Source organism: Anser cygnoides, chromosome 2 (genome assembly GCF_040182565.1).
Source record: "Anser cygnoides isolate HZ-2024a breed goose chromosome 2, Taihu_goose_T2T_genome, whole genome shotgun sequence".
NCBI classification, from domain to species: domain Eukaryota; kingdom Metazoa; phylum Chordata; class Aves; order Anseriformes; family Anatidae; genus Anser; species Anser cygnoides.
In genome coordinates this window covers 17,969,187-17,989,363 of record NC_089874.1, presented here as the reverse complement: position 1 = coordinate 17,989,363, position 20,177 = coordinate 17,969,187, and the positions used below count along the sequence as shown (strand labels likewise).

The window sequence follows — 20,177 nt, the reverse complement described above, 5'->3', positions numbered from 1 at the left end:
AAAACACCAGGTTTCATCATACAAGTACATCCCAAATGTGCAGCTGCAGTAAGACAGTTAGTGATGAAAAATACCAAGACCCTTTTCAACTTGGTAGAAAAGACTTGAAGAATCTCTATGAAGATATTAAAAAGGTAAGGGATTTTAGTGCCTATCCTGGGATGCTCTAATGGTTTTGACTTTAATTGCAACCTTGCTTTGGAGGATAGTTATTGAAGGAATATTCTTCATGGTTATGAATAGCTGTCTGAATCCTAAGTGAAGATAAAAAGAGCATTTCTACATATCCTGTAGAACCAGAACACAATTTTTGTTTTATCCTGATGTACACTGCTGGAATACATCAATTGTGTTTCAGATTACAATGAAAAATAATTTTAAAAACAGCTTCAGCTTACGTTAGGTGGAATGAATACTGGCAATAACCTTATATGTGCATACTGCTTACACTAACAGATTGGCTTTGTGACTTTTATGCTGATATATTATTTTCCTTTTTATAGGAATTACTTGTATCTACAGCAGAACTTAGGGAAATGTGTGAATATTACTTTGATGGGAAAGGAAAGGCCTTTCGACCAATGATTGTGGTGCTAATGGCAAGAGCTTGCAACATTCACCATAGTAATTCCAGGTGAGTCCGTGGCTTTTAGGTATATGGACATGTATCATACTAGAAATTTGTCATTCCTGTGTTCCCCACAAATATGTCTAGTAACCTTACGAAAATAAAAAGTTCCTTGGTAAAACCCAAATTTAAATTCCATTTCGAAGCTGCATTTTTGTACTTAGCAGTGCGAAAAGAACTACTGGTTTCATTACCAGTAGTGTAAAATGTGTAAATTTCATGTGTAAAATTGTTGGCTATACTGCAGCTGGAACTGGTGATAGATAAATAACGTTGCTGAATTCTGTTATTTGTAAGGGGTTTAGCCAACTCTAGCTTCTTATATAAATGCTTTATTATATATTTATTAAATATTTATTATTTGTAATACTCCTGGACACTATATAAACTTAACTGAAACTATTTTTCAGTTGTAACCATTCCTGTAGCTATTACATTCTTTGAACAGGTAAGAACTTTGGCAAGGAGAGACTTTTATAATGTTTCTGTAATTACACAGAAAAGCCATGAAGTAGGTGGTATAATTATATTCAAAGCTGTGAGACATTCCAAGGTTTCCCCCACCTCTAGCAGCAAATTTCTATGCTTTCATGTAAGATTCTAAGCTTAGAGGTGCTGTAGTCCTCATGTTCTTCAAGTTACTTGGCTCTTGAAGGCAGTTTTAATAGAGAAGAACATCATATTGCACCTGTATTCTCTATCACCCCTTGCTCTGGCTGATTGCAAATGCTTCTTTCCACGTGTTCCTATCAGTTACATTTGCATTTTGAAGAAAGATGTTGGCTGGAGTGCTCTTCACATTCCAATTATGTTTCCAGTCTTCCCTCATATAGAATTTCAAATATGAAATTTTTGGTCCCTTGCCAGAAGTGTTTCTAGACTTCTTTATTAGTTAATGTGTCAGTCTTAAGGGATTTCCCAGCCATTGGACCATTTTTTTCCTTACTGCCTTGCTGAACTTTATACCTCAGAGCACAATGTATATTTTGTGGCTTGGTGTGGCACAAAGCCCTGTATACCAGCAACATCTTATTTTTTCCCTTTCTATGTGAATATAATTTCTAAGGAGAAAGAAAAACCTAGTTGGCAGTGTCTTGTCCTCTGTGTGCCAGTTCATCTTGTTCTAGGAGAACATTGTCAAGAATTAATGAACTTCACTCCAGCCTAATTCAGTTACGCACACAGTACCGTTCTTTGTCATTGTGTTAGAGGCAACCAAAGGAACAGTATTTGTGAAAGTCCTCGGGGATGTCCTTTGTCACACCACTGGTTGGCTTAATATTTTTATGACTGATCTTGGGATGAGTGTGGTGATGGCACTTTCCAGTGACAAAATCATTCTTGATGACCGGCCATCTGTGGTGGAATGAAAGGTAGAACAATAAAACAAAATTTTCTGCTTGAGCTTGGAGGCTCGTGAGTGCCCCGTTAGGGCATAAACCCAATGAGATTTACAGCCATATTCTATATGAAAAACCTTAAAGTGATCCTTGCATGTATCATGCATCAATCACAGAATATCTGGTTCAGTTAAGGAAGTACCAATACCATTGTATTGCGCTTTGTGAAATCATCAGTATCCATGATTCTCGTGCTCAAAAAAAGATAACTGCAGCTAGCTTCAGGAATGGACTGCAAGGATAATCAGGGAGAATGAAAGGCTTGTGATCCACAAATATATCAGGAATGTGAGGGAGAGAGATTTAAGACTGCATTGGGTTTATGTGGCAGGGGTTCAGTAGCATGGGTTGCAGGGGTGGTCAGCAGCTGCCCCGTGTCAGGTCACAGCCAGCTCCAGCCGCCTCCAAAAGGGACCCACTGCTGGCCAGCGCCAAGCCAGGGAGTGACACTGGTTGGGCCTCCGGGAGAAAAGGAAGGGGAAATCTGCTGTGCAGAACCAGCCCTGCAGCCCCCAAGGTCAGTGCAGCAGGAGGGCAAGAGGTGCTCCAGGCACGCAGCAGCAGTTCCCCTGCGGCCTGTGGAGAGGCCCCTGGTGGAGCAGGCTGTCCCCCTGCAGCCCATGGGTCCCACACGGAGCAGATCTCCACGCTGCAGCCCGTGGAGGAGCCCCCGGTGGAGCAGGTGGATGTGGCCTGGAGGAGGCTGCGGCCCATGGAGAGCCCCCGCAGGAGCAGGCCCCGGGCCGGAGCTGCAGCCCGTGGAGAAGAGTGTCTTCTTCTTGTATTGTATTTTCTCACCCTCTTTCTTTGGGGAGGGGGAGTGAGAGAGTCTGTGGTGGCGTTCAGCTGCCCAGCAGGGTAAAAGAACCACAAAGACAGTGTACAATGTTGATAAGAGAGTAAATATAAATTCAGGGTAGAAATTTAGGAGACTTTTAGCAACGGAACAGTGAGGTTTTAGAAGATCCTTCTAGTCAGAATAATGAAAAATATAGTTTTATCTTATTCTAATGTGTAGCATGAGATGCTTATGAACAAAATTACGTAAGTGTGCATGCAATAGCAAGAAGTCCGGAATTGATGTAAAGAATCATATAACTTCACATGTGAGCAGTGAATCAAAGGGAAGAAGTAGCCATAGAAAGAACTGAATTTGCCTTTATTTGCTCAAAGCATATTTGCTGCCTTTTGACCTGTATATGTTCATGGATGCGTTATTGTCCATGCACTATGCTGAATTGAAATGGTCAGGACCAGTTTTGAGACCTGACCCATGCTGGTGAGGAAGTGTGATCTCAGAGTTTGAGTGCTACACAGAACTAAGGCAAATAGCCAACCCTCAGCACGAACACTCTGATTTATAGATACCCGTGTCATTTGACAACTTTTGTACATCTGTTGCAGTTTTTGTCAGCATCTCCAAACTATGCTTGATGTTTGTTTGAAAGTCTCCTCGTTAATTTGAATGTTCCTTGCACAAGGACAGACTGAGTCATCATCTGTCATGGCTTTTTTTAGAATGAAATTCTGAGTAGGGAGAACAGAGATGTTTGAACAAAAGAAGATAATGAAATCCCAGGGCATTTGGCTTCCTTTTTGCTTCATGACACTTTTCTCAAAGTCTGTTTTAGTAATTGAAATTAACGTATATTAACGCAAGTCTTCAATATTCTGCTTTTGGTTCATGCGTGATGACCAGTGCCTTTTTAGGATTGGGTAGACCATGCCAAAGAATATGCTATCATATTTTGCATACCTGCTTACTGAGGATTGATGAAGTTTTGTATTTTTTTCTCTTTGCTTTCAAGTTTCTTGAAGCAGGCTGTGTTAACGCCTGCTTTATATACATGTATACTTCCAGTTCACACTGATGGTAGTCTCATTATTGTTGCTTCTTAGAGGATTGTTGTTTCCAGGTGACAAATTGTTCTTCCAACTTCTTACTGTTCATGAGGGAAAACGTACATGTAGAGAAGAAAGCACTGCGTATTTGTTACTCTACTACTCTGCTCTAGACCTGAGGGGGGAAGAAAACAATCCTTCCTTCCCATTCTGCCTCCCCCAATTGTTTTTATTACTATTGTGGACTTTTTTTTTTTTGAGATGTTTCTCCTCTTTGAACTTGTCGCTTCCCTTAAAGCACTTTATCATTCTTTTGCTCAGTTTATATTGATTCTTCTCTCAGACTTGTTTTACTTTGGTTCCCACACATGGAATCAAATATACCGGCCAGAACATCTGTAGACTTGTGGGGTGAGCAATTTCCTGTGCTTTTCATCGCTAGCATTTTTATTTTATTTTTTTAATTCTGCCTCTGGGGCTTGTGTTACTGCTGTTGACTTTCTGCCTCATCGTACTGCCCTTCTCAAACTATCATAGAATTTGCTGGGTCCAGCATGCTTTTACGTGTTCTTTTGTCTGTTTTTGTGTGTGTTTTTGTTTGTTTTGTCTGTTTTTGTTTTGTTTTCCTTTTTTGCAATACTACCAGGAAAGGTAATACTCTTCCTTGTTTGGTTGTTAAAATAACGGGACATAACTTTGTAAGTGTATAGGTCCTGATCTTCTGAGGCAGTCTGCAGACTTTTCCCAGAGCTCCTTGAGAAGATAAGAATCGCTGAGACTTCTTAAGAGAATGGAGGGGGATACCCAGGTAGCACCGCTTCCAGATTGGGTGGCTTGATCTCTTGCGTTTAGATTTGATAAAGGTAGCCATTTAGAATGCCCCTAGCAGGTCAGCTGTCTTTGTAGAGTAAGGTCACTTAGTTGTATTCGTTATAAGAATGACAGTTGCATAAGGCCATAAGGAATCCAAAATATTATCAAAAAGTGTCCAAAGCACTCAAAATGTTCTGTGCTGGTATGACTATTTTTTTCCCCCTGAAGATCCAAGAGCCGAAAGTCCATCCCTGCTTGAGTCCTTATGCCCCTTGTGCAATGTGTTTTGTTTAACAATTTAGCAATTTATCTTTGTGTGAGAGTGAGAATTGTTGTAAAGAGATCATGCAAACCCTCAATTTCACACATCCTCTGCCATTTCTTCACACAACGCCTGTGTGCAGAATTTCACAGAATTAGCCTGACTGGATCTCTCTTTCTGTTTCGGGTATATTCTCCAGAGGTGTTTGTAAATAGGAGTTTTTATGTCTATTTCTGCAACCAAAATGAGAGAGACAAACAAAGAGAAGGTCAAAGAAGTACAGAGACATCTCAATAGAGAAAATAGCACAAAAGATTTAGGGGGGAAGAAGAGAAATAAATCATCAGAATGGTGAGATAAATACTTAAATATAATGACCTAGCTAAACTAGAGAATAGTATTTCCTAATCTATGACGACCTGCCAGCAACCTTAGCCCTCTTTTATTTCCCTCCTCCAAACCACAGTTGTCAGATGCCTATACTGTACATTGTATTTCTGCTGTTCTGTAATTTGCTCCTGGTTAATACATCACTTCTCTATACTTCCCTTGGTTGGCAGTGCCCTTCTGTGTGACAGACCACGTTTCTGAACGGTTCATTCCTTTCAGCCACCTGGACTTAACACCAAAAATGTACTTTGAGGAGTGTGGTCATACCACAGAAATTTTGCAAGTTGTTTTGCAGGTTTCCTGTCTTTTAACTGGCAACATTTACTTACTGACAAGCTCATTGCAAAGCTCTTGGGTTGTGTCTGTAAATATTGTTTGGTGTTCGTTTGGAGGGAGAAGGTTGGGTTGGTTGGTTCACCTGTAAGATCAGCCTTGGTCTTGCTCAGTGCATTTGAAACAAGTTTTGTTACAGAAAAGACCCCAGGATACACTATGTCTATAAAAGCTTATTATTCAATCAAGCAGGGGGTCCTAATGAAAAATCTAACATTTCCAAGAACTTAAACATGCAGTATACTCTTTTTTTAAAAGACAAAGGGACAGTTACATAGAATATTTTTGTAAATATATATCTTGGGGTGCCTTTACTCTTGAGAATGACCTAAAAATGGCATAATTTCTCTTAATGAACTTGTGGTGATTCAGTTATCTATTGACTTGAGTTACTGCTGCTACCTTTTGCTCTTGTTTTTCAGGCGAAGCAGAATGAAAAATGGCAGGGAATGAAAAGGATCCTGTTTCTTGTGTGTTTTCCCTAAAATAGGCATGCTCCGATTCAGAATTTCTCTCACAAGATTTTTGTAGAAAACTCTTGCAACCTTTCTTGCCAGAGATGGGAAGAACTTTGCTGGAGACTTTCCAGAAATAGTAACTTTAAAAAACATGTTCAGTTTAAATTATCCCGTTTGATATAACATCCCAGCAGCCAGACACATTAACCATGAGCTCTCCTATGCCATTTTTGGTCATTGTCACAGATGAACTGCACTGTGAAACAGAACTTTTCAAAACCTGCTTTTGAGAAGTCTGTCCTTGTGCTGCTTTCATACTACTGAAAGATTTTGGTGTGTCTGTGAGTGTTGCCATTTACTGCTACTTCCCAGCAGGAAGTCCAGTCTGCTGACATAATTAATGAAAAAGGGAGTCCCCAAAAGGAGGCCAGTGCATGAAAGAGGCTGGAGACCTTTACAGTTGTTTGAAGGTAAGTTCTCCTACTTAGTAACAATAGGTTGTTGGTTTTTTTTTTGAAAACTACTTACACTGAACTAGCATTTGACTAAATTACTAGTCCACAGTAAAACTTACCTCCAAACAGCCATGAAGGTTTCCAGCTCTTATTCTTGTGTTTTTCAAAAGCCACATTTTCACAGCCTGTGAGCCACACATCCTGCTATTGTTCAGGATGTAGAACTCCCACTGACAGCAATGCATACTTCTGCATAGAGGTAGGTGTCAGAACACTCTGTTATGTCAGCAGACTGCAAGATGTTCTTTCATTTTGTGATTAATCGCTAGATTTTAATAGACCAGGCAATGCAAGATTTTAAATTTCATTCAGCTGAGCTGAAATGATTATCTTCTGCTTTCTCTGAGTTCTTTTTCTCAGTTCTTTTTCCGCTCTGATGGAAAATAGCATGATTTGCTGTGTTACCTGTATACCAGAAGTAAGGTATTTATATGTCAAAAGTAATCTTATTTTATTATTTTTTCATTTTATTTTTTTCTCATCCATGTGGGTTGGTTACAGCTATAAGGCAAGGCTAACTGGGATAGACGTTTCTGGGATCCTGCATGCAACTCTTGATGAAAACAGGTAGAAAAAGATAGATACTAGAATGAGGCAGTTGCAAATGAATACTAAGGTAGATAGTCTTTTTTTTTTTCTGAGCTAGGACAGCTTTTTTGTGTTCATTTTGCCAGCCTGGATCCCTAGGTAATTGGTTTTATGTTCTTCCCTTACCTTTTTTTTGGTCTAGTTTAAAAAATAAAGTAGGTGTGAACTAGTGAGGGTTGAATCATCAGTGCTAGATCTTCCCAAAGGCTGAATTTCATTAAGTGTTAGGTAGTTAGTGTTTACAGCCCTAAAGTGATTGCAGTATAATTCCAGTTAATTCCTCGGGCTTTTGAGGAACCTCTGAAGTCTTAAGATAATCAGATAAGATAAAGGATAAGATCAATGAGTTATGTTTTCAGATGTTGAATACAGGTTTTCTTTGTCTGCTGACCTCTCCAGCTTGCTGGTTAGTAGTGTTAGCAAGGTTTGGGGAGTTTGTGATGCTGCATTTTATAGGTAGAGCAGCACAGAAGTAAGGAAAACTTCAAACTACTCTACAAAACTACTTTTCTCTGCCCTTTTCCAGATTTCTGTCTGCTTGGAATGAAGCATCCTTAATGCTGTGCTATTTATTGCAGTCTGGATTTAGAGGGATTAGAGTCAGTAACTTAGGAGTTTCACAGTACTAATAATGCAGGAAGGCAGAAATAGGCCTAATAGGGATGGAAATGTCCCATGGTGCTCACTGTACTAACATGATCTTACTTTTCTCTCATCTTGCTAATTTCAGGTTTGAAAGATGGGGTTCAGACCATGGAAAAGCTGCAACAGCTGTTTTCAGCAAAACACTGTTTGTTTGGTTTTCACAGAGGTTTCTTCTAGTGTACTGCAGCACATAAAATGTATTTAATTAAATGACAGTTCTTGTTTTTTTATTCTTTTTTATTTTAGGGAGGTGCAAGCAAGCCAACGCTCTGTGGCCATAATTGCAGAGATGATCCACACAGCTAGCCTAGTTCATGATGACGTTATCGATGATGCAAATTCTCGCAGAGGCAAAATGACAGTCAATCAAATCTGGGGAGAGAGGAAGGTGAGTGTGTTGTCACGTGCAAGGCTTGCCTTTGAGTTCTGGAAAAGCAGAAACACCTGGTGGGGGGGTTGTCATGTTACTCTGCTGGGGCACAGTTTTACTATGCTTAGGCATAGTCTTGGGATATTCCAGAAAAAGTGTGAAGCAGTGCCTGTGGATTGTAGGTAAAACAAATGGATGTCTTCTTACTGAACTTTGGAAGCATTAAAGAAGGTATGATTGCAGTGTGATTCTTAATGCTTTCAGCTTCCCCATGTGGTGCTGCTGGAATGCTTTGCACTTGTACCTCATCCAGAACGCAGTAGGATAGCCTGTTTCAGTAATAAATGCAAAAAGGTTTTAATTCAGCATGGGGATTTTTTGAGAGAGGCATTTCTTTACAGAGTATTGGTAGGAAAGTCTTAATGAGCAAATGCAAGGAAACAAGTAAATTACTGGTACCTCAGAACTTATCGACACAATTTAGAGGTGGTGTGACATAGCAGTCACAGCAGAACAGTCAAATAGAGAGGCAACGTTTTAAAGTTCACAGGCAAACAGATTCCGATATTGCATAGAGGGAGGACACTGCTTATATGGAAAAGTCTAAACAGCATTATAAGATAGGGATTCAGAAATGGTTCCAATTTTAATATTCAACCATCTTCTGTTTTCTCTCTATTACAGTGAGGAATTTATACTTTATGTAGGAAAATGATGTGATGTGAGTAGACCTGCCAAATAAAGGAAACGGTATTGTCTTTACTAACGCTTACAGGAAAAGACTTAAAAGATGTATTTTTCTTTTTTGTTCTTAGGCTGTTCTAGCTGGTGATTTCATCCTGTCAGCTGCTTCCCTAGCTTTAGCACGAATTGGAAACACTACTATCATCTCTGTTCTAACTCAGGTGATTGAAGATCTGGTGCGTGGTAAGGTCTTTTTCTATTTTTATCTTCAGACTTGTTTGCCTAAGCAGTAAACCCACAAATAAAAACTCCTCTATCTGTGCAAATTTTTAGGTGAATTCCTCCAGCTGGGTTCCAAGGAAAATGAGAACGAGAGATTTGCTCACTACCTCGAGAAGACTTTTAAGAAGACTGCGAGTCTTATAGCAAACAGTTGTAAAGCAGTATGTACGTCTGTCTCTTCTAACGTTAACATACCATACTGTAAGCTTCACAGCTAAACTCCTAATTATTTCTGCTTCCTCTGGAGACCCTCCAAAGTAAACCTTTAAAATGGTGTTCTGCCAGAATGGGTTTGAGATTGTGAATTTTATCTCAATTCAGCTGTGTAGCCTCCAATATTGGTTTTAATTTTTTCCTGTTTTATATTTATACAGAGATTTATTGTTCCCCTCACTTGCATCAGAACAAGGCTCACAGTGGCAGCCTCAAATTTATACAATTCTGCAGGTTTGAGACAGTGGTTTTTAATGTCAGTTGAGAATTCTCAAGCCTATAATTTGATTTTAAGACATCTTTGACATCTGGTCCCACTCACTGGTGTAGATAAGACCTTAAATGATAACAGTAGGAGGAAACAACTGCTTGCATATACTCTGCATTACATTCTCAAACAAAAGAAGTATGTACTTCTTGATTTGTCTGGGTTTTTTAAGATCTTGCTACGTCTAACTCTACGTGTCATTCAGTTCTGTTAATTCATTACAGAAAGATCTCATTCAAGACAATGTCCTTATTCAACAAACTTGTTTAGTCACAGTGCAGAAAATGGAGAAGGTGGACAACAGTCTTATCCAAAAAGCTGTAACATTTAATTTTATTTTTCCCTTTTACTGAAGGAGGTATAGGTGGCGTATGCCATAGCAAGAGGGAATTCTAAGGGAATTAGATTTAAAAACGTGTGCTAGTGCCCATCTTTATCCTTTGCTCTCAGAAAACTGGTAGTTTTGTACGGTAGACAGCAAGTGTGTATTGCTTATATCAAGAGGACTCATGCAGAGTGAAAGACAAACTGTCGGGGTGCTATCTTATACATATGATATCTCTATATATCTTTAATTATATAAATTCTTAGAGCTGGAGGAGAGAACTTAAATATTCTGGATTGTTCATATTAATGGCAGCATGGTCCAGGCAAGAATTTCCCTTTGCAATTCTTCTTTTGTCCTAGGGGGCAATTGGAGTAGTAAGGAGTAGTAAATGTGTGGTGTTGGTGGTGTTGTTTTCTGTTTTTCCTTTCCATAACTCACAGAAGAGTTAAGGACTTAAGCACTTACCTACACGTTGTAGCTGTGATGCTAGTGAATGGGAAGGATGTGTGTTTGGCTGCTGTTCTTCAAGTAGTTGTTCTGAGTTGTTCCAATGCTGAATTACTGGAATTTTATATGCAGTAGAATTCGTGTTAGAAATTAAAGCAAGGGGGAGGCCTGTCTTTAAGGCAAAACCATGCTTACTGCCCACGGAATCAATGACGGGTCTCCTCGTATATCAACACACGTCTCCATCAGTTTCATGGATCGGGGAACTCTATTGATACTTTTATCAGTGAAAAGTTTGTTTTTGTGGTTTGGGTTTTTTGCTTGTTTTCCTTTTTCCACCACTTAGGTGTTTTAGACTACTTAAGGAGAAGGAGGAAATCAGAAGGGAGTTCTGTTTTCAGTAGTGGAGATAATCAGCAGGATCATCAGTTCTTGCTCGAAAGGAAATTCAGCTGGAGAATGAAGAGAATGAATCACACCTGATTTTCAGGCACAAAGCTAAGGAGAGAGATCACTGGTTTTCATAACATCAGTCATAACCAGGCCGGTGTGCCATTAGGTGCAGTTCAGTTCCTGTTAATGCCTGGAGAAGACATTGTTTTCAGTGCCTAAAGATGTGAAACTAGCTCAGGAAGCATCTTAGAACTCTACGCTGAGAAGGGGGAATAGAGTATTCCTCATGAAATGTCTGAACAAGACAATAGCTAGTCTATCAACACGAGTATATTCACTGCATTCGGTATTTTCTGTATCTCCAAAGCATGACTGCATTTGAATTAAAAGTCCCTTAAGATATCATTTTTTTTCTTTAATGGACAGAACAGTCTCTTGAAGATATTAGTCATCGCAAACCACAGTTTATTTCTAGAATAGTTTTAAATTGGGGAACGTCACCAAAGTTGCAGTGAAAGTAATACATTGCAAAAGTAGATGGTGGCAGAAGGCTCAGAGGGTCACTGAAGCCTTAGTTACTTATTTATGAAAGGCCTTTTTCAGAGAACCATTGCAGGTGACTTTGGTTCAAGATTTAAGAAACAATAAAGCTGAAGTGGAATTTCCGTCTGTCGTCAGTCAAGCTGGAGATAGCAAAATAAGCTGAAAAGGTTCTCTTTGTCTTTTTTTAATCTTACTGTAATGTGAATTCCTAACCCCAGTAAAGCTATCTATATTTTGCATAACATACTCTCAGAAGAGGGATTAATCATGCTTGTTTTGCGATCTGTGTAAAGTTTCATTAGAGATTCTTGATTTCCCTGACAGGGAGAGAGCATGCAGCCTCTGTGAGTAAGACAAGGCTGGGTATGGAAGGTCTGCCTTAGGGACTGAAGAAAAAGAATAGCCTGCAGCTCTGGATCTACCTGTGAGCTTAACGAGTTCATGGTTTCATGTGTGCACAGAGCTCCATCTGAAAAAAACGTAGAAGGGTATGGAACTGCTGTGACTTCTGAAATATTAGAAGCTGGAACACCACCAACAAAATTGATCTCTGCCCCACCCTCCAACTAGGCATGCAGACTACAATGAAGTCCAATGACAGATGTAGGCTGATAGTATCAGTGGCATTAGAGGGTCAGGCAATAGATTTCCTTACTTCTTACATAATGTAGTAGTTCCTCTGGCAGTGTTTCTTCTTCATAATCTGTTTACTATGGAAAAGATTCCCATAAATAGATTACAGATATTCAGGCAGGTAACCTTCATTTCTGTAAAAGTTCAGTTCTTCATAAACAAGTACCTGCCTAACGTGTTATGACAATATATGAGTTAAATAAAATACGAATTACTTGAGAACAGGTAAAATGTATAAAAATGCAAACTCTGGACAAGAGGGTTGTCTGCTGTGTGGGCAGGCTGCTGCTGGATCGATATCTTCCTGTCTCAGGGAGGCCTTCATAACCCCCCTCCCAAGAGTAGTTACAAAAAAGGGTTTGAGGAGGCTGGAGGATAAGGTAGCAGTGAGGGCTAAGCACATACGGGGCGGTAGCAGCATAGCCCACGTGTCAAGGGCTGTGGGTTTTCCTCTATTCAGTGTGAGACCTTACTGGCAGTAGCGTACCCAAGGCTTGTTCCCTCATACGGGATAGACATTCGTTTTGTTGAGTGAGTTCAGTGAAGGGCCAACCACGATGGTAGGTGGCGGGAGCACACGATGGTCCAAGAGCTGGCTTTAATCAAGTAGAGAAAGCTAAGGAGGAATCCTCCTGCTGTCTCCGGCTATGTAATGAGAAGGTGTGGGAGAAGATGGAGATGCGCAGTGAAAGGACTAGTTGTTACATGAAAGAATTTACTATTACGAAAAATTTCTCCCGTGAGGTTTGTCGTACACTGAAACATGTTGCCCATACAGGGTGTGGGGTCTTGATCCGTGGGGGATGTTCAGAACTCAACAGGACACAGCCCTGAGCAGCCTGTTCTGACTGTGTAGTAAGCTTTGAGCATATGACCTGACCAAATAACCTTCAGAGGTCTCTTTCAGTCCAAGCTGTTCTGTGATCCCACTGGAAAGAGGATAGTGCTATCTGGAACCAGTGCTGGATGAGCCACAACTGAGACAGCAGGATCCTGACTGCTTCTGGAGATGGGCATGGAGCAGAAAGGCTGGAGAGCAGGCAAAGGGGAAGATTTCAAAGGCTTTTCCTTTCCAAGATAGTCAGCAGCCTTGGAGAGGGAGTTTGAGAGCAAACATCTCTTGTACCATTTACACAAGCATATCTCTGCCCAACAGTGGGTTTTTCTGTTTGGCCTACAAGTTACTGGTATAGATGTGCAAGTGTTTTAAACCCCAGCTGCTGTATTCGCACGTGATAAGAGCAGGATGTATCCAGAGTTGATGTAGGATATTTTATGGATGTGAAAAATCAGTAGAGAGGCACGATTAGTTTAGAGGCTCCCATCTAACATAAAAGATCAGAAACAATTTTTTTTTTTTTAGTTTTAAAAAGTGTGTTTGAAATAATACTAAGCAGATTGACTTGCTTTACTGAATTTAAAGAACCTTTCTAAGGAATTTGCTCCACTTGGTATTAGGGTTCTTTCATCAGGATTTACTAGAGACGTAGCTGGATTCTTGCAAGACTAAATTTGTAATCAACCAGTCATACCTTGGGAACTATAGGATGTTCTCAGAGGGTGAGCTTTATCATTTAAACACATACAATTTATTTATATTGTTACACTGTTCTTTATTTGTAAATGCATGCTATTATCCCAGCATGGCTTCAGTTTACATTCCATCGCTGCAGAGTGGCAGGCCGACTGGGACAAGCCCGCCTGCATCCCAGGGAGTGTCCATGTGGGGGCAATAATCCACAAGAGCAATTTCAGAAATTGGTTCCTGAAGGATCTCCTTGGTAGATGAGACCCAGTCATGTTGCAGGTTTATGATGTGGTCGTGGTAAGAGAGTTGCTCACTTGAGGAGTGATAGGTGTATAAATCTGCTGGATTTATTTTTTTGCTCCTCAGAAATGTTCATAACCTGAAAAGGAGTTGTGATGGTCTTCTCTTGCAAAGATGCAAGAACTCATTTTTATATCGATAAATTTTGCTCATGTAAAGATGTTCTATAACTCATCTTATGTTTTTTAAATGTACATATACTGTAATTATATAGGTAATGACAGTGTCCCCAGAAAACTGTCTCCCTACAGGGATAGCTCTGCTCTGACCTTTCAGGTTAAATGAGAAGGCTCTTCTCTGTACATGGCATTTCCTCTCTCCATCTACCAAGTTGTCCTCGCCCTAACCTTTTGCCATCAACCATGATTTTGTCATTTAAAAACTGTTCTATTAAATTCCACATTTTAATTCTTCCCATTGAATGTAGCGATAGGTAAAGGTTTTATTGGAACAGGGTAGGTGCAGTCTTTATTGTTACAGAAGCAACCAAAAGTATGCTGCGCATTGTACAGCAGCAGATGCTGTTAGCTCTTTGGGGCAAATACTGCTATTTAAGAGACAAGCCTCAAAAGGAGAATACAAGGGCAAGATGTTCTAATTGGACAGCCATTAGTAACTTCTATTTAAACACCTTATATTTGAAGTTCACTGTTTTAATGGCCTTCAGAATTTCATATGAATAGACATAAGTAGCATCGTTTCCCTGCTATGCTGCCCTCTTAAAATTGGGAAATGCGAGATGTTAATGACTAAGGGATCCGGACTCCTGGGTTTTAACTGTTACCCATTGATAAAGGTTATGATAGGAAGTTTTCTGGTGCTTAGTTACAAAATACACTGATGCATGAAATAATCTCTAGTCTTAATGCAAATTGCATCGTATTAGGGTATATCCTTCAGAATCTAACGCTGTTTGTATTTACATCTTTATATTCACCTTCAAAACTACTCTAGGACTTTCTTTCAGTTTGTTTGCTTTTCGTGCTTCTTGTATTTTTAGTGATCCTACCTTACATACTCTCTTTTAAAGATGACTTTTTTATGTACTTATTTTTATGTTGCATGGCTCTCCTAGCATGTATTTTTAGTCTGACATTAAATAAAATGTACCTTCACCCCTTCCGCTAGTCACAGTAGACTTGGATGGATTTTTGTCCCCTATTCCTGATTGCTTTATTGAAGGCTGAAATAAAACTGAGTCTTTAAATGTAACCAACCTCCTTTTGCAAAGTGTATAATCAATATGTAAGTGCAAAAGGGTAAGTGCCCTTACTTTAGGGCAAAATATTAATTCTCTGATCTTACTCAGCATCCTTTATTTTAGTTTTGTGGAGTTTATTCAGCAAAATCTGTCTCTCAAGTAGTCAATTCCTGTATCTGTACTCAAAATGTTTAGTTTAGCAATACTTTTGTCTAGCTTGGTGTGCTTTTTTCATTCACTATCTTATTTTTCTTTGCCACTAATTATCCCTTGATACCTCTGTCTGAAACCTAATCAGTTGTCTTCCCGAGCAATTCAGCTTGAGACAGTTAACATCACCTTAAACATAATTTTCCTTATCTCAACTCCCTCCTGTATTGGGTGCAACACTTCTAATTTTGTGGATCTTTTATGAGGCATGTAATGTCCATTTATCTGTTATCTGACCTCTAATTATCCCCTGGCTGATTTAGATATGTAATAAATTTAATTTCTCTTGTCTCCGGACTGTATATGACTACTAGCCTGCTCGTGCAATGCATTTGTATTCCTTCCCTCTCCATCCTTCCATTATAATTTCCAACTGATTAATATTTAATAAAGCTAATATCTGTCCAGAGTTGCATATATTTCTCATACTGCGCTGCTGTTCAGCCTTGTTTTCTAGTGAGCTCGGCTATGTGTGTGTATCCAAGAGATAAGCAAGAATGTGTGCCTGACTCAGCTTTTAATCCTTTCCCAGATTCCTGCTGCCTGCGCTTGCAGCATTGCACCTCTGGTCAGAGACTAGAAGGGGATGCTAACTAAAGCTTTCTATTTATTTGTTTTGTTTTTCTTTTCAGGTTTCAATTCTAGGCTGCCCTGATCCCAAAGTTCACGAGATTGCATACCAGTATGGAAAAAATGTTGGCATAGCTTTTCAGGTAGTGCTTTTATTGAACTAAAAGGAATCTAAACTTTTCCCCAACTGCCTTTAGAAATCAAAGTGGGTTGTCTTCATTCTTTCTATAAATTTTAACAAGGATTATTCTGTATTTAGTTTTCGTAACAAAACGAACAAACAAAAAGCCTGCCTTAAATTAATCTGTATGTTTATCTTCTTCCAGCTAATAGATGATGTGCTGGATTTTACATCATGTGCTGACCGTCTAGGCAAACCAGCAGCAGCGGATCTCAAGCTTGGATTAGCCACAGGCCCTGTCTTGTTTGCTTGTCGGCAGGTAAGTCAAAAGGGACACGTCTCTCCCAAACCACAAGCTGTACGCTGCTCCTGACAGCCACACAGAGGTCTAGCTTGAACACAGCAAGTCTACAGCATGGGCGATGAACGTGGCCTGGGCACGTGTGAAAAATCAGCGCGTTCAGGATCAGCCAGATTTAGAGTGCACACGTTTTTTCAGATTGATAAGCACCTTCCTCCACAATCACTCTTACTATTAGGCCCTTTTATCAACAGAAGCATTAGTTTTCTGCTGCCCCAAATGCCCAGCCTTGGCAAAGGCACAGGTATTCAGAGATTCTGCATGTTTTCTGCAGGTTATTCCTAGGTAGCTGCTTGCTCATGTTCTTTCCTGAGACACGTTCTCCCTAGGCTCTCACTATATAGCCCTTTTGCCAAGTTTTAGGCTTTGTATCTGTTCTGGGGCCAAGTCTTACCCAGTTAAAAATATGGGAAGCTTTCCCTTCTTTACAGTTGTGCTACTGGAGGTAAATGTAACAGTAGCTTGGGTAAGAGAAAGGAGTATCATAAATAAGCTTAAAAATTGGTCACAATATTTAGTGGCCTGAGAATGATTTGGAGGAGTGCAAAGTAAACAGAAGTGCTAGCAGCACCAACAGGAGCATTCAAGCTTCTACTAATCCTTAAAAGGGAAAGAGGCTGGTTTAATGCACCTTGCTCAAGCTTTTGGTTCACCTGAGGGAAGAAGATTTGGGACTTACAAAGCCATCCTTCTGACTAAACTTCATGATATGAAAACTGGCACAGCCAGTTCAAGTGAGGGCTGTAGTCTGTGTTTTCTCATTGGAATTGCTCAGTGCTTGACATGGGAAAAATTCAAAATAATTACGAACAGCAACGAAAAATTTTTTAACAGTTACATCTTTTTCTTAACAGAAAGAGGCCAGGGGGAGGCTGGAATGTACGCATGTGTTTGTTTCCTCATCCTTTGGGCACTTACAGGGACACGTATCTCACAAAAGACAAGAAAGTGAACATTATCAGTCACTTAAGAATGCAGACTGATGCGTGCTGAGAACAGCCTCCTCCAAGTTCTGAGTTCCTCCCCACAGGCTAGTCTGGGGAATTCGTGAACTTGTTCTTGAATCATTATTTCAGAATTTGTTGATGTGCAGCAGGACGTTGTTAGTCATCGACAACTGGGGTTGTCTAAAGGAACAGCGAGAGCCAGGTACTGAAAGTGGATGCAGTTGTGTAGCGTTGTTTTTTAAGATACCTGAAGGGAAATAGGAGGACATAGCACAAAGACTGAACAGGGTTTGGCAGAGAACGGGTGACACTAATTGTCTTGTCAATGTTGAATATTCCAGTTTTTTTAATTAGAACTATTCCTTTATTCATGTATTCGGGTTGTTTGTTTGTCTCTGACTTGCAACCACCCCCTATTCATTTAGTTAGTTTGATAAGATTAATAATATGGAAATGGCAACAAAAAAAATCCATCAGATTTATTTTAAAATCTTACTTGAACTTAATAGGTCACTTTTAAATGTTTTTAGTCATTTGTATTTGATAGATGAGAAATGGAAGCTTCCCATTCAAGCTTTTATTGAAAGGTAACTTGATCATCTTGCATTAGATATAAGACTTCTTAGCTGAACATTTCCTGCCATTTTCAAGAAACTGGAAGAACAGCACTACAGACTTAAATGATATGTAAACAAAGTATAAGTGCTAAAAAAATCTGGAGCTTCAACAAATGCTTATCTGTGTTGCTACTAAAAGATGTTTCATCTATTTTTATCTGAGAATAAAAAGTCCTGAGCCAAGGACTTGAAGATAGTCCAAAATGTAATTGTTAGTTATAGGCTGTCTTTTCTCTCAAAATTAATATTACTGCTATCCTACATACCCTTTAATTTATCTGGTAATCCTCATGTCTTCTTCTTGACAACAGTACTTCAGTTTTTAGTGCTGTCTGGATCTTAAGTGATAGCCTTTTCTTCTTGTCCTTTACCCTCCGTCTGAAATACATTTTTTTGCATTGAAATATTGAGTGGCCTTTAAACAAAATTGTTTAGCTTGACGTAAGACCTCTTCATTTAGTATTTTAAGCTCATTCACATTGTAAAAAAATCCTGATCATTTTTAAAGAATTATACTACTGTATGCTAATTCTAAAGTTACTCTTTAACTAGTACAGCTGAAGAATGAGGGTTTATTTTTATTATTAGCATTGCTATCAAGTGCTTATGTACTACCCTTAAAATCTGTACAACTATTAAAAATAGCTTTTCATTACAGGTTTGGGTATTTTTATATTCTTTGGAGCTTAAACGTAAAAAGTAAAAGCATGTACCTCCTGTATCATTGTAAATATGAATAATATGAACATCACAATTAACTTGTCATTACACGGGAAGAAAGCTAGAATCTAAAGAAAGCGAGGTATGAGTCACCAGTAAACTTTTACGCGTATCTTCCAAGATGACTACCTCTGACTAACAGAGAAATGTCATAACAACGAGGGATGTTGCATGTTTGTTCCCCAACAAGAAGTTTGTAGATCTGTGGTTTCAGGCCCAAAGGTGTGTGTGCAGGGAAAGCAGATCATTGTTTATGAGTGTACTGCGATATATCTGTGTTTACTGGTATCTGTAGTAACAACGGCAGGGAAAGGAGGCTCTACTTCAGTTTCTTTTTCACCTTAGCATAGCCAGCAGCTACATGGAGAACAACTCATAAGCAGTACAAAAAACTTTTCACTTTGTGCTTAGTTTCCAGAAATGAATGCAATGATAATGAGACGATTCAGTAAACCAGGAGATGTTGAACGTGCTCGGAAATACGTGTTGCAGGTAGGACTGGTACCAACTACTTCATTCCCAAAGTGCTGTTCCCACTGAAGTCCATATGAAATTCATTGCCTCTGAAGTAAAATGGCAGGGTTGCACTTTTCAAATATACATTAAGTAGCATGCTGTGTGCAATAGCAAGTTAGTACCCTACAACTGCCTTACTGGCAGTGTTTTAAAAGTTACTGGTTACTGGATTTAATAGCTTTTTCCCCCTCAAATAGCATAAAATCTCCATAATAAAAACAAAAAGCTCACGCATAAACTCAGTTCCTTCAGTTGAAGAGTTCCTGCATCCAACAACTGATGAAAGCAGCAACTAATTCTTGCAACTGAAGCACACACTCCAATTTTAATTGACTCTGATGTGAAAAGAGTGAATAATTGTCTGTGCAGAATTAGTACATATTTAGTCAGCATAGCATGTTTGTGAAATTTTTTTTTTATGCCTCTATTTTGGGTAGGATGGGGAGGGGTTGGTCAATTATTTTCCAGTCCTACTGAATCATATCTTAGTAATAGCAGTGTTGTTTTATAAATACAATTAAGTTTAGCATGGATGCGTTTTAGTATTTCAGAGCTTTGGGGAGGGGATGTAGGATTCAGTGGATATAGAATGAATCCTCTTCCCCTTCAGAATATAGGTAGGTGTTCAGGGCACTTACTGACTTTAAAACTTCCCACTGTACCTGGAAGAGGCAAAAGGGGGCTGATCAGTTACCCATTATGTTTATCTGTCTTCCCACATAAGAGTGATGGTGTGCAGCAAACGACCTACCTCGCCCAGCGCTACTGCCATGAAGCTACAAGAGAGATCAGCAAGCTACGACCATCCCCTGAAAGAGAAGCCCTCATTCAACTGACAGAAATGGTACTCATGCGCGACAAGTGAGAGAACTCCTTCCACTCGTTCTGGCAGCTACTTACCAGACTGTGCCTAAATTTACTTCAAAAGTTATCTGCTTCCAACACAGGCTACCAAAAATTATTTTTTTAAGAAACTTTTTTTTGGGGGGGAAGTTCTACTTTTTTTTTCTAAAAATATAAAATAAAAATTAAAGTGTTTTATTGTAGGAAA

General features: G+C 39.4%; 1 protein-coding gene across 3 annotated transcripts in view; it reads left to right on the top strand.

Moving 5' to 3' along the window:
- Positions 1-20,177, top strand: part of PDSS1 (decaprenyl diphosphate synthase subunit 1) — a 22,940-nt gene extending 2,763 nt beyond the window's left edge. The window contains exons 3-11 of one of the 3 annotated variants that reach the window (XM_048048466.2): positions 11-134; positions 504-634; positions 8,121-8,262; positions 9,060-9,171; positions 9,262-9,371; positions 15,907-15,987; positions 16,171-16,284; positions 19,022-19,102; positions 19,851-20,177. In XM_048048466.2, the coding sequence (XP_047904423.2) occupies positions 11-134; positions 504-634; positions 8,121-8,262; positions 9,060-9,171; positions 9,262-9,371; positions 15,907-15,987; positions 16,171-16,284; positions 19,022-19,102; positions 19,851-19,991 (1,036 nt within the window). In that variant the 3' untranslated portion in view covers positions 19,992-20,177. Of the gene's footprint in view, positions 1-10; positions 135-501; positions 635-6,498; positions 6,597-8,120; positions 8,263-9,059; positions 9,172-9,261; positions 9,372-15,906; positions 15,988-16,170; positions 16,285-19,021; positions 19,103-19,850 lie in introns of those variants that run through there. The other 2 variants (XM_048048467.2, XM_048048468.2) reach the window with 2 other exon arrangements.